Consider the following 12,470-nt stretch of genomic DNA (forward strand, 5'->3'; position numbering starts at 1 on the left):
GGCTGAAATATCTCTTTTCCAAGTAACATTTAGGATTCTGGAACTCAGGAGAACAGGAGGAGAGAAGAGAATGTCTGTTATACTTTTATTCAGAATGACGTAGATGACTCCAACTTTCTCGCTTCCTGCCCCATCTCCTTTCTTCAACTTTTCAGGTTGGCCACTAAGGCAGAAGATCCAACAGGTGGGGACTAACTTGAGTTTTTTTCAAATGGCAGGTGAAGTCTGATCTCTGCTGTTGGTGGCATGGGAGTTGAAAGCAATGAAAGTCTTGACCTCCTATCTGTCTTCCTGACTGGCATCCCAGGACTGGAGGCCCAACATGGTTGGCTCTCCATCCCTTTCTTCACCATGTACATTGTGGCCATTGTGGGAAACATCCTAATTATGGCAGCAGTGCAGGAGGACTCTGTACTATATGAGCCCATGTACCTATTTCTCTTCATGTTGGCTGTCACTGAGGTGGGTGTCTCTGTGTCTACGCTGCCTACTGTTATGGGCATTCTTTGGTTTGATGCCCACAGAGTTGACTTTGATGGCTGCCTGGCCCAGATGTTCTTCATTCACACCTTCTCCTGCATGGAGTCAGGGGTCCTACTGGCCATGAGCTATGACTGCTTTGTAGCCATCTACAACCCCCTGCACTATGCAACCATCCTGACCCTGCCCTGTATTATCTGCATGGGTCTGGGCCTTACACTGAAGAGTGTGGCACTCATGGCTCCACTTCCAATCCTTTTGAGGCAACTGCCCTATTGCCACACTAATGTCCTCTCACACTCCTACTGCCTCCACTCAGATCTGATCCAGCTGCCTTGTGCAGATACTAAACTCAACAGCATCCTGGGCTGGGCCATTGTTCTCACAACTTTCAGGCTGGACTCATTGCTTATCGTGGTCTCTTATGTCTTGATTCTTTATACAGTGATGGGCATTGCTTCTGGAGAGGGACAGTGGAAGGCTCTCAACACATGTGTGTCACATATTTGTGCAGTGCTTATATACTACGTGCCCATGATTGGGGTGTCTGTGATGCATCGTGCTGCCAAACATGCTTCACCCATTGTCCACACACTTATGTCTAGCATCTACCTTTTTGTGCCACCTGTACTTAATCCCATCATCTATGGTGTTAAGACCCAGCCAATAAGACAGGGAATTCTCACCTTATTCTCCTGCAAGAGGGAATTGTTCTGAGTCACTCCAAGGAGTCAGGAACTGTCGTTAAATTTATAAACTCTGATAATGTTTCTGCCATGGGCAAAGCTCTACATTAGGCGTTTTGAGGAGGAATAGGAACAAGGAATTCAAAGTATTGCAACAGGCTTGAATCTGAAATGCAAGAGTTGTTCCTAACCCTTTCCATCTCACATTTTATTTGTATATGTGTGTCTCTGTGTGTGCACATCTACATGACTTTCCCTTCTAACCAGATATGGTGACTTTGGGGCAGAAGTAATGGATTTTCCTTTTCCTCATTTTCTCAAAATTCCTAGCAAAAAAAGCCTGACAAATAGTAAGTTAACAGTAAAAGCTTGAGACTTCATGAAATTTAAATTTAAATGAAGCAAAATTCTATTTTTATGGGTTAGGTAGGGATTACCTAACCCATATCTTCCAATTAAAAAAATATTATCCTAGGAACATGTCTTTGAGTAAGGTGAGCATGCTGGTTTTCTCCAGATATTCATGGTTTACATCTGTTTTCCTTAGCATTATTATTAATGTTACCTTCTTTTACTCTCAAAAATGTTCTTGGTCAAACAATAAATTGTTTATTTTTGTTTACCTTTACCTATGAAGCAAATTCCTGTTATGTAAGAAAACAGACTGTTCCTAAAACTTGCCGTCCAGTGGTCTCACACCCAGAATTTATGTACCATGACACTCTGAGAATGAACAGCTGATCAAAAGACCTCAACTGAAGCATGAAATAAAATATGAACAACCTCACAATGCCCAGGCTACAGATTCTAAGAATCTCAGCAAAAGCAACAAATTCTTCTTTAGTAGAATCCCAGGCTCTAATTTTAGATAAACACTTATTGGCAAATAAGTCTGATATCACTGTTCCTGGCTATACCCTTTTTCTATTTGCTCCCTTCCTTTCATGCTTCTGTGGCTTTACCATGCATGTGGTGCTTATATTCTTATCTGTTCCCCATCCTGCCCCTTCCTCAGCCCCATAATCATGGGTCTAGTGGGTCCCCTCCCCTCTGCATCTGCCCATGTTTGCCTAGGCTTCCTGCAAACCTTGGTCAAGTGGGAACGACCATCTTCTCATCTCCTAAACACACAGGCCTTTGTATAAAGTGAATTTATGGAACTGTGCCGATTGATCAGTGATTAGTGTCACTGATTGATCAGTGATTAGTGTCACTGATCAGTGATTAGTGTCACTGATCATTCACACTCACTTCGGGGCCTCCAATTACAATGAAAATATTGTCCTTACCACATATTATTCTCCTTGACTCATCCAGCTTACAAGGGTTGTCTTTGTAAGGTTGTCTGTGACTTTTTTGAAATACTTAGTGTGTTTGTAGTCACTGATTGGTTCTTCCAGCCCACTGCGCAGACTGAGACCCTGGTATTGCGGTGAAGAATTTATTGACACTAGACTAGCCACACAGGAGATGGAGTTATTACTCAAACCAGTCTCCCCGAATTCTCAAAGGCTGGGGTTTTTCAAGGGTAGTTTGGTGGGCAGGGGACTAGGGAATAGGTGCTGCTATTGATTGGTTGGGGATGCAATAATAAGAATGTGGAAAATGGTCGTCATGTGCTGAGTCTGCCTCTGTGTGTGGTGGGTGCAGAGGACTAGCTGAGTCAGGAGTTACAAGTCTGGATGGGGTCAGTCTGAAAAACATCTCAAAACACCAATCTTAAGTTCTACAGTAGCAATGTTAACTATAGGACCAATTGGAGCAGTCACAAATCTTGTGACCTCTGGCCACATCACTTTGAAGCAGTAAGGGACAGTAAAAGCTATACCTACATTTTAGCAGGATTCAGGCCCCTCTCTTATTTCTAATCCTGTGGTCTTTCATTAGCCTTACAAAGGTAGTTTCAGCCTCTGAACAAGGAGGTGATTAGTTTTGGGGAGGGACTATGATGGTCCTTGTTTCTAAGTTAAACTATAAACTAAATTCTTCTTATGGTTAGCTTGGCCTATGACCAGAAATGAGTGCAGACAGCCAGGCTGTGAGGCTAGAAGCAAGATGGTGTCAATAATGTTAGATTTCTCTCACTGTCTAATCTTTGCAAAGGTGGTTTCATATTTACAACAGTAGTCATCCAATTTTTGTTTATGTACTTTCTAATATAAAAAGCTAAAACGTCTATATGTAAGCATGGATCATTTTACATGCTTCACTTTATTGTGCCTCATAGATGTTGCACTTTTTACAAATTGAAGGTTTGTAATAACCCTATGTTGAGCAAGTCTATGCACCATCTTTTCAGCAGCATATGCTCATTTTGTTAGCATTTTTAAACAATAAAGTATTTTTAATTAAGGTATGTACATTTTTAGATATGATGCATATTGAACATTTAACAGACTACATTATAGTGTAAACATAGCTTTTATTTGCACTGGGAAATTTTAAATATGACTCTTTTTTTGCAATATTCACTTTATTGTGGCAGTCTGGAACTGTACCCGTATTATCTCCAAGGTACACCTATATCTTCTCAAGAATATTCAGGTTGATATTTAAATTTTTTATGATAAATTTACTTACTTGTTGAGCATGTCTTTTGGGATATATAGTATTATAAATATACTTAGTTTAAAGTAAATTGTTGTATCACAGCTTTAAATATCCACGAAAATCTAAACATATAATGTTTTGATACCTGACATCATGAATTTAAGAATACATGAACATGTTCTTTAACAGTCAGATATTTTACATCAGTACCTTTTTCCTCTAACTGAAAATTTTATTTTACCTCCATCAAAAAGTTTTGACCATGCAATGTATATTTACATTTGAAACTATTTTAATATTCACCATATCATAATTCTTTGCAATAAAAATGTACATAATTTAAATTTGATGTTTAAAAATAGTTGAAGTTGTTTTTATTTTCTAATATCATTCCTGTATGAAACGTAATGCTAGAAAAACGTTTTAATTACCAGAAGTTTTAGGTTTATTTTTCTCATCAAAAATCTAAATTTTGGGCTTCAATATTTTCTATGCTGGTTTTATTTGTCAGATAAGTTAAAATTATTTCCAAAGATATTCAGTTTTATGTTAATTCATGTGTTTGTTCCTACTGGGTTGTCATCACTTCTAGGTGCTCCTAGCTTACAGAGCAAAAAAAATATGTCAGCATACTAAACTGTGCATATACAAAATCTATAAATATTTCTGTGTTTATCTGCATCTACATTAGGCTAAACTGACATCATACTGATGTCTTCCACTCTAATTCATGGTTTATTCAAGGCTTTTCCCCTTGTGTCTGTAACCTTCTACTCTTAACTCTGAAAAACCTGGCTCACGCCATCTGTCATTCACTTACCTAACTGTTCAATTTCAGCACACATATGTAGGGGCAGGGAGAATGCTTCACTTTCATTCTCTGTGAAGATTCACTGGAATGACTGACAATAGATAGATTAATAGGATAAAAGGCATATGAATTTATTAATGTGCATATGCGTGGGAGCCACATAAAATACTAAACTCAAAAGAAAGGTTGGATGGTCGGTGTATACCATCTTCATAGGGGAGAAGGAGAAAGGGAAATGTAAGCAATTGTGAGGGGTAGTAAATAATTTCCAGGGGAAATGAATAACTCAAAAGAACAATGGACTAGGACAAAGTTCCTCTGTGCTTTGGGGGAGTTGATGGGAAGGTGAGTAGTGGAACTTCACTGTGAACAAAGGTTGTCTCATCATGCAGATAATATCTCCCAGGTAATCTCTCAAAGTTGTCTTCAGAAGAATAGATGGAAAGTTTATCTGGATGTGATGACAACTGACTTTAGTCTCTTTTCTCCTGTGGTTAATCTTTCCTGGTTATTTGGTAAGAGTCCTAGAAAAGGAGTTTTAAGATAATTGCATTTTTTTCTGGAGGAACTTTCTTTAATCAGATGAGGGAACTTCAGATAAGAAAGGGGATGAGAAAAACAGGGAGACAGAGAGAGACCTTGGTTTTGAGGCTTATTTATAAGGACTTTCAGTTTTGTTTAATTTAAAGCACTCAACATGCCAAAAAACTATACCATAGGGGCTTGTTTTCTTTTTATTTTTTTTAATTTTATTATTATTATACTTTAAGTTTTAGGGTACATGTGTACAATGTGCAGGTTAGTTACATATGTATACATGTGCCATGCTGGTGTGCTGCACCCATTAACTCGTCATTTAGCATTAGGTATATCTCCTAAAGCTATCCCTCCCCGCCCCACCCCACAACAGTCCCCAGAGTATGATGTTCCCCTTCCTGTGTCCATGTGTTCTCATTGTTCAGTTCCCACCTATGAGTGAGAATATGTGGTGTTTGGTTTTTCGTTCTTGTGATAGTTTACTGAATTTCCAATTTCATCCATGTCCCTACAAAGGACATGAACTCATCATTTTTTATGGCTGCATAGTATTCCATGGTGTATATGTGCCACATTTTCTTAATCCAGTCTATCATTGTTGGACATTTGGTTGGGGAAGGACATGAACAGACACTTCTCAAAAGAAGACATTTATGCAGCCAAAAAACACATGAAAAAATGCTCACCATCACTGGCCATCAGAGAAATGCAAATCAAAACCACAATGAGATACCATCTCACACCAGTTAGAATGGCAATCATTAAAAAGTCAGGAAACAACAGGTGCTGGAGAGGATGTGGAGAAATAGGAACACTTTTACATTGTTGGTGGGACTGTAAACTAGTCCAACAATTGTGGAAGTCACTGTGGCGATTCCTCAGGGATCTAGAACTAGAAATACCATTTGACCCAGCCATCCCATTACTGGGTATATACCCAAAGGACTATAAATCATGCTGCTATAAAGACACATGCACACGTGTGTTTATTGCAGCACTATTCACAATAGGGGCTTGTTTTTTTGTGCCCTAACACATGTATAATAGTTGCAGAAGTGTTAATCCACACCCCCATGAGAAACTGCTTCATTAAGTAGGGTAGAGTACATACTATACTTCCTTTTGCCTTTAGTCTAACAGATTTCACCTATTTCCAAAGTTACTTAGGTCAGCAACTCCCCCCCCCCCAACTTATTTCAGTGTGGTTGTTTCATATATTTAATAACTATAAGAGAGTTAGATTTTTCTGGTCACATTATGCATTTCATCCTGTAATCCTATAATGTCTTAAATAATTTTTAAATTTTGTTTCCATTAAACTTCATCCTGTAATGCTGTAAATTCCATAGATTTTGGTCAGTGCATAGTGTTATGTGTGCACCATAACAATATGATAGAATGATTCCACCACCCTAAAAAAAAAAAATCCTCGAGCTTCACCTATTCAACACTTCACTTTCCCCAAACTTTGACTACCATTGATTGACATACTCGCTATAGTTTTGTCTTTTCCAGAATTCTATATAAATACAATCATATATGTTGTTAGCCTTTTAAGACAGGCTTCTTTCACTTAGCAATATGCATTTTGGATTCATTCGCATCTTCGTGCAGCTTGATAGTTCATTCCTCTTTAATTGCCAAATAATATTGCATTGTATGGATGTATTGCAATTTGATCATCCATTTGTTTACTGAAGGACACCTTGGCAACTTCAAATTTTCTGTCTCTTTTCTTTTTACGCTAATTATTGCAAAATGATTCTTAGGTGTTTGGTTGAAAATTTGTCCCTTCTATAGTAGCAGCCTAGACTATCTTCTATTTGAACTAATGGATCCATTTAACATCTCAAGAAATTAATATCCAATCTTATGTCCTCTTAAATAGCTTACTTAAAATAATTTACAGAGGGTCAATAAGATATAAAGAATATTACATTCTTAGAATCATACTCTACATTTTATAATAAACACATTTCTATAATAAAATATGACCAGTATAGTTATTTGCATTTTAGGTACCCAATAATTTTGCAGACACATTTCCCAATTAAAAAAACTTACAAAAATGAAATCTATCTCAAAATCTAAACATATCATGATGTTTTAAAGTTATAAAGCCCTCTTTCCCTCGCCACACACACGCAAAGGAAGAAGATAATAAACAGTTTATCTCAAGAAAGGAAACAGAAAAGGGAGAACAACAAATAATGAAGCAGACTACTTGATTTAATCTTCATCTGATTTCTAGTTAAGTTTTGACTTGTGAGGAGTTTATCTCTGACCACGAAATTGAATTGATAGATATCGCTCATCAAGACATTATTTATGGTAGCCTGTGCTCCTCTTTTAAAAAACCGACATAATCCCAAAATTTATTTGCCCCACATGCTGTTCTGGAGCATTTCCAAGCCTGTACACTGACAAAAATTTTCTTCTGACCCATATTTCTATCCATGTTCTTGACTTTTTTCAGCATTTGGATTTTCTGGTCTTAAATTCTATTGTGAGAATGCACATCTTCCATTTTGTAATTTACGCCAGCAGACTCATGTTTCTATTTAAAAAATGCTAATCTTTAGGCTCTAGCAGAGAAAAAAAAATAGAAAAATAAGGAGGAAAGGATGTAGGAAGAGAAAGAGATTCCTTTGGTATTTGCTTTCTGCTTTTCTTTTTTTTTTTTTTTTTTTTTTTGAGGCGTAGTCTCTCTCTGTCGCCCAGGCTGGAGTGCAGTGGCGCGATCTCGGCTCACTGCAAGCCCCGCCTCCCGGGCTCATGCCATTCTCCTGCCTCAGCTTCCTGAGTAGCTGGGACTACAGGTGCCTGCTGCCACGCCCGGGTAATTTTTGGTATTTTTAGTAGAGACGGAGTTTCACCGGGTTAGCCAAGATGGTCTCGATCTCCTGACTTCGTGATCCGCCCGCCTCGGCCTCCCAAAGTGCTGGAATTACAGGCGTGAGCCACCGCACCAGGCCCTGACTTTCACTTCTAATGCTGCTGATAGAGACAGGAGGCAGCCAAGGGTCCTGGGTGAAACCCTGCCTTCAACCCTAAAACAGCCTGAAGGCTGAAAAACCAGACTGTTGGTCCTGGATGAAGCCTGCCTTTTCCTGACTGATTCTTTCTGAATAGTGCCTACCTGTGTACTGGGAAGATGGGGTGTACCCTCAGGAACTTCATGCCATTTTCCGGGGGGAAGATCCTGGCCTCTCCTCTTCCTGTGTGCTGACCTGGGATTCAATCTGTGAGTCGGGAAACCTGGTAGCAGGACTCTCTCTCACCTTGCTGAGAGGTGTTTTTTTTTGTTTGTTTGTTTGTTTTTTTCCTTTTCTCTTTTCCCCGAATAAATTTCATTTTCCTCACCCTTCTATGTGTCTACGAGCCTAATCCTTCCTGGTTGTGGAACCAGAGCTCAGTTTTAGCGGAACTAAGGAGAAAGTTCTGTAACACTACCTTCCACTATGCTCCCACTGCCTCTGTTGATTCAAATCTAAGTGGATCCCAATATTGACCACCTGCACCATGAATCCAGCAATCAGAAGCTGTGATCAAATTTATAGTTGTCTCTTCAAACTGATATTTCTGGGAAAGTTTATCTTGTTTCCACAAAATATTTTTTATGATCCTTAAGGTCATATCAGTGTACTAGAATATTTGCTCGTGAAAAATTCATGATGCCCAAGGGAATCTGCCCATAAGAAGCAGATCTACATTAAGAACATAAAAGTACAAAAAAGTCTGCTCTGGTCAGAAAAAAAAAAAAAGAGTTTTTCTTCCTATAAGAAGTTTGAATTCTCAATACTGAAAAACTCTAGCAAGGTAGGAGCTGTGAAAGGTCTTTAAAACCTTACACTAATTTTAGACTTCTTGCATATGTTTATTTTGTTTCCTGAGTGTTTATCAGGTAAATTAACCTAAATTACTTGGGTGTTAGTTAGGTAAATCTGAATTTACCTAGTTCAGATTAGGTAAGTGCTGGTGTTAATTCGGTAAATCTTGAATGGCAGAAAAACTTGCAAAAAACCTTTGCAGAAAACTTGGCAGAAAAACTTGGCAGAAAAACCTTTGCAAAGGAAAGTCCGATCACCCATTAGAGTGACCCAGAACAAAAGATCTAAAGTTTACCTAAATGCCTAAATGGAACTGCCTAAGAGAATAGGTGATAGGGGCAACAACAGGATTTCCTTTAAACTTCTGGGAGTTTAAACAAGCCTGTAGGAGAGAAAAATATCCAGAAAGAAAGATAAGCTTCGAGAGAACTTTACTCAATCAATTAAACTCCTCTCATTGGGATAGCTGTTAAGATGTGCTAGAATTTTGTCAGCTCAGATCCATATCTCTTTTGTATAGAATCACTGCTGCTAGCTCACCTCAGCCAAAAATTCTATGCTAAAAGCCAGGGACATGTCATACTGCCTTAATATTATGATGAAGTTTTATTTTATAGTTTCCTAATTCTGAATGTATTCCCCCCTTAAGCCTATGACGCATACTTCTCAGTAATTTAAGAAATGCATTCCCTCATCTTGAATGCATATTTTTGAGGGAAAGGAAATGTAACATTCCCCGTTGGATCTGCTTGTTTTGTACACTGTAAATGATGGGGTTCATCACCGGGGGTGCCAACAGGTACATATTGGCCATGATAACATGGACCAGTGGAGAGGCATGCTTGGCAAAGCGATGAGTCATAGATACACCAACCATGGGAATGTAGAGGACCAGGACAGCTAGAATGTGGGACAGGCAGTTATTGAGGGCACGGAGTCACTCAGCCCAGGTGGCTGTGCCCAAGATATTTTTCAGAATAAGTGTGTAGGAGATCACAATGAGCAGAGGATCCATGATAATAATGCGCAAGGCAAGAGGAAATCCATACCAGCTGTTGAGCCTGATGTCAGCACAGACCAAGTGGATCATATCCTGGTGGAGGCAATAGGAGTGAGAGAGAAGGTGGGAGTTGCAGAAAGGCAGTCGCCTGAGTAAGAAAAGGGAGGGAAGAACCGCCAGAACACAGCGGCAAATGATGGCTAACCCAATTCTACTAATGACTTCATTGGTGAGGATGGAGGCATAATGGAGGGGACAGCAGATGGCCACATAGCGGTCAAAGGACATAGCCAGGAGGACAGAAGACTCCATAAAGGAGAATCCATGAAGGAAGAAGAACTGAGCAAAACAGGCCTCAGAGCTGATTCTACGAACGTTGAACCAGAGAAGCTGCATGACTGTGGGTAGGGTGGTGAGGGTGAGACCCAGGTCCGTCAGGGCCAGCATGGAGAGAAACAGATACATGGGCTGGTGGAGAGATGGCTCTGTGCGAATGACAGTGAGGATGGTGGTATTGCCCATGATGGAGATGGTGTAGAGACAGCAGACGGGGATGGAGATCCAGATGTGGGAGGCCTCAAATCCAGGGATGCCCGTGAGGATGAAGTAGATGCCTTCTTGTGTGGTGTTAGTCACCTGGGACATGACTGATGAATGTGTCTTCAGATTCAGGATCTTCACTCTGGGAGAAAAAGAAACATTAGAAATAATATCTCTTTGCCCATTTAATCCAAATTCTACACAAATAAATGTTCAGAGTTTAAATCTTAAAGCAAGATTTAAGAATATTGTGATATATGATATCCTTTCCTTAGCCCAATTCTGCAGTCTGCTCCCACACAGCTAATCTTCCCTTGATGACGGAATATATATTAATTCATGGGTAACTCTAATTTTTCCTGCCTCCATTTTCCCACTCCCATTCAGTTTTCAGCACATTTAAATCTGCCTTTCATACAAATCTCACTATCAATACTGTTCTCACAAAGGCTAAAAATGAACTCTATTGTATAAATGTAATGCTTAATATTCAATCTTTACCTTTTTTTGATATAAATCCAGTGTCTTTTTCCAAATATCTCCTTTGACTTTTGTAGCGGCATTCTCACCTATTTCACTAGTTCTAAACCTATTGCTACTTTTTCTTCATCTCCTATTTTTTTCATTCATTAAGGTTTTATTACTCTACTGCAGTCTTATTTCTACTCTGTCCTATTCTCATTAGCTAATGTCTTCTGATATTGATTCTATTTCTGTGATATAAAAAATAACTGGAAATAAAGGGCAGGAAACATAGGAAAGAAGAGGAGAAAGAGAAGAAACAGTCAGAAGTCTGTTTAACAGCCCAGGTGAAGACAATCACATTTATTGAGTACTATCTACATTTAGGCACTGCTTTAAGTGCATAATTCGTATTAATTCTTCTTATGTTCTAACAAGTCATGTGCCCTTTTCTTTTTCCTGATGATTCACAGAGGAGTCTTACCTGTGGTTTCTCCTGCCTTGGAGGTACCCTCTTCACCATCTGTGGCTTCTGTTTTCTCAGTTTAGCTCAGAAGAGAGCAGGCGCGGTATAAGCCCCTTGGAGATCTCTAGTCTGGAGGGTGGAAGGTGTGGCAGGTCACTTCAGGATTACATGGAGGCGTCGCCTCTTGGGACCTGGGTCCCACAGGGAGGCCAGTAAATCAACTCTGGTGGTGACAGCCTTTGCTGCCTCTGGTGTCCTCACAGAGCAATAAGTTAGAAAGCCATATTGAATCACAGTTTCATTAGCTTGTTGAACGTGATTTGAAACTGCATGCTTAAGCTTGAACTGTACAATCTCTCAAAAATTAGTTCTAAAAGACTTCCTTCTATAAGTACTCTGAAGCTGGGATAGAGTTTACAGGGGCAAGAGAGCTGTAGTTGAAAGAAATATTGTGCATCAATTTCAAGGGGCATTCATCTTAACCTGAGCCTCTGGAAACACTAAGAAAAAATAAATGTTTATATATATGTACAAGAAATAAGGAAATGAAGACAGAAATCAAAACCAAATTAGAAAAAAATTATTCGATTATTAGCTATTTGGTGGCTCATCTCTCAATTCCCACAAAACTAATTTCAAAATGAATTAAGTAACTAAATGAAAATCAGTGACAAAAAATAGAGAAAATAATATAAGCATTTAAATCTTTCCTTTGTGAAGACTTTGTAAACAGCAGCAATAGACAAGAATCACAGAGAAAGACAAATAGATATAATCTTTAAAAATTAAATTTTCTCTGTAGCAAAAAATGGTAAAATTTAAACATTTCAAAAATATTTATAAAAATATGGAAGAGATTACTATCTTAAATATCAAAAATTAAATATATCAATATTTATCAAGATAAATACAATAGATTAAGAAAAACTATATGACAAAGTTAACAGTAAAAGAAATACAACTACAAAGAAGCATAAAACAATGTTCAACTGCATCCAAAAATGCAATAATGGAAAGTTAAATTGTATAATTGGTGTTTTAAACTTTCAAAATAACAGAGTAATTTTTATGACAACATGCTATGCAAATAAGGAAATGGCAGTGCAGA

The 12,470-nt window shown here is 38.6% G+C and overlaps 3 protein-coding genes across 4 annotated transcripts in view; 2 read left to right on the forward strand and 1 right to left on the reverse strand.

Annotated features, from left to right (window-relative positions):
* HBE1 (hemoglobin subunit epsilon 1) overlaps positions 1-12,470 on the forward strand; it is a 250,894-nt gene that overhangs the window by 78,405 nt on the left and 160,019 nt on the right. The gene's annotated exons all lie outside the window — the stretch shown is intronic.
* Positions 247-1,197, forward strand: LOC129008663 (olfactory receptor 51I2-like). The gene has a single exon (XM_054441029.2). It carries the CDS (start codon positions 247-249, stop codon positions 1,195-1,197), a length of 951 nt encoding a protein of 316 aa, XP_054297004.1.
* Positions 9,586-10,539, reverse strand: LOC129008859 (olfactory receptor 51Q1). Its single transcript, XM_054441314.2, is given in 1 exon segment — positions 9,586-10,539. A coding segment is annotated over 1 exon segment (954 nt).

The sequence above is a fragment of the Pongo pygmaeus genome, chromosome 9, assembly GCF_028885625.2.
Source record: "Pongo pygmaeus isolate AG05252 chromosome 9, NHGRI_mPonPyg2-v2.0_pri, whole genome shotgun sequence".
Taxonomy (NCBI): domain Eukaryota; kingdom Metazoa; phylum Chordata; class Mammalia; order Primates; family Hominidae; genus Pongo; species Pongo pygmaeus.

Bases quoted from the DNA above. Each gene is read 5' to 3' on its own strand.
- LOC129008663 (XM_054441029.2), top strand. From the start codon at position 247: ATGGGAGTTGAAAGCAATGAAAGTCTTGACCTCCTATCTGTCTTCCTG.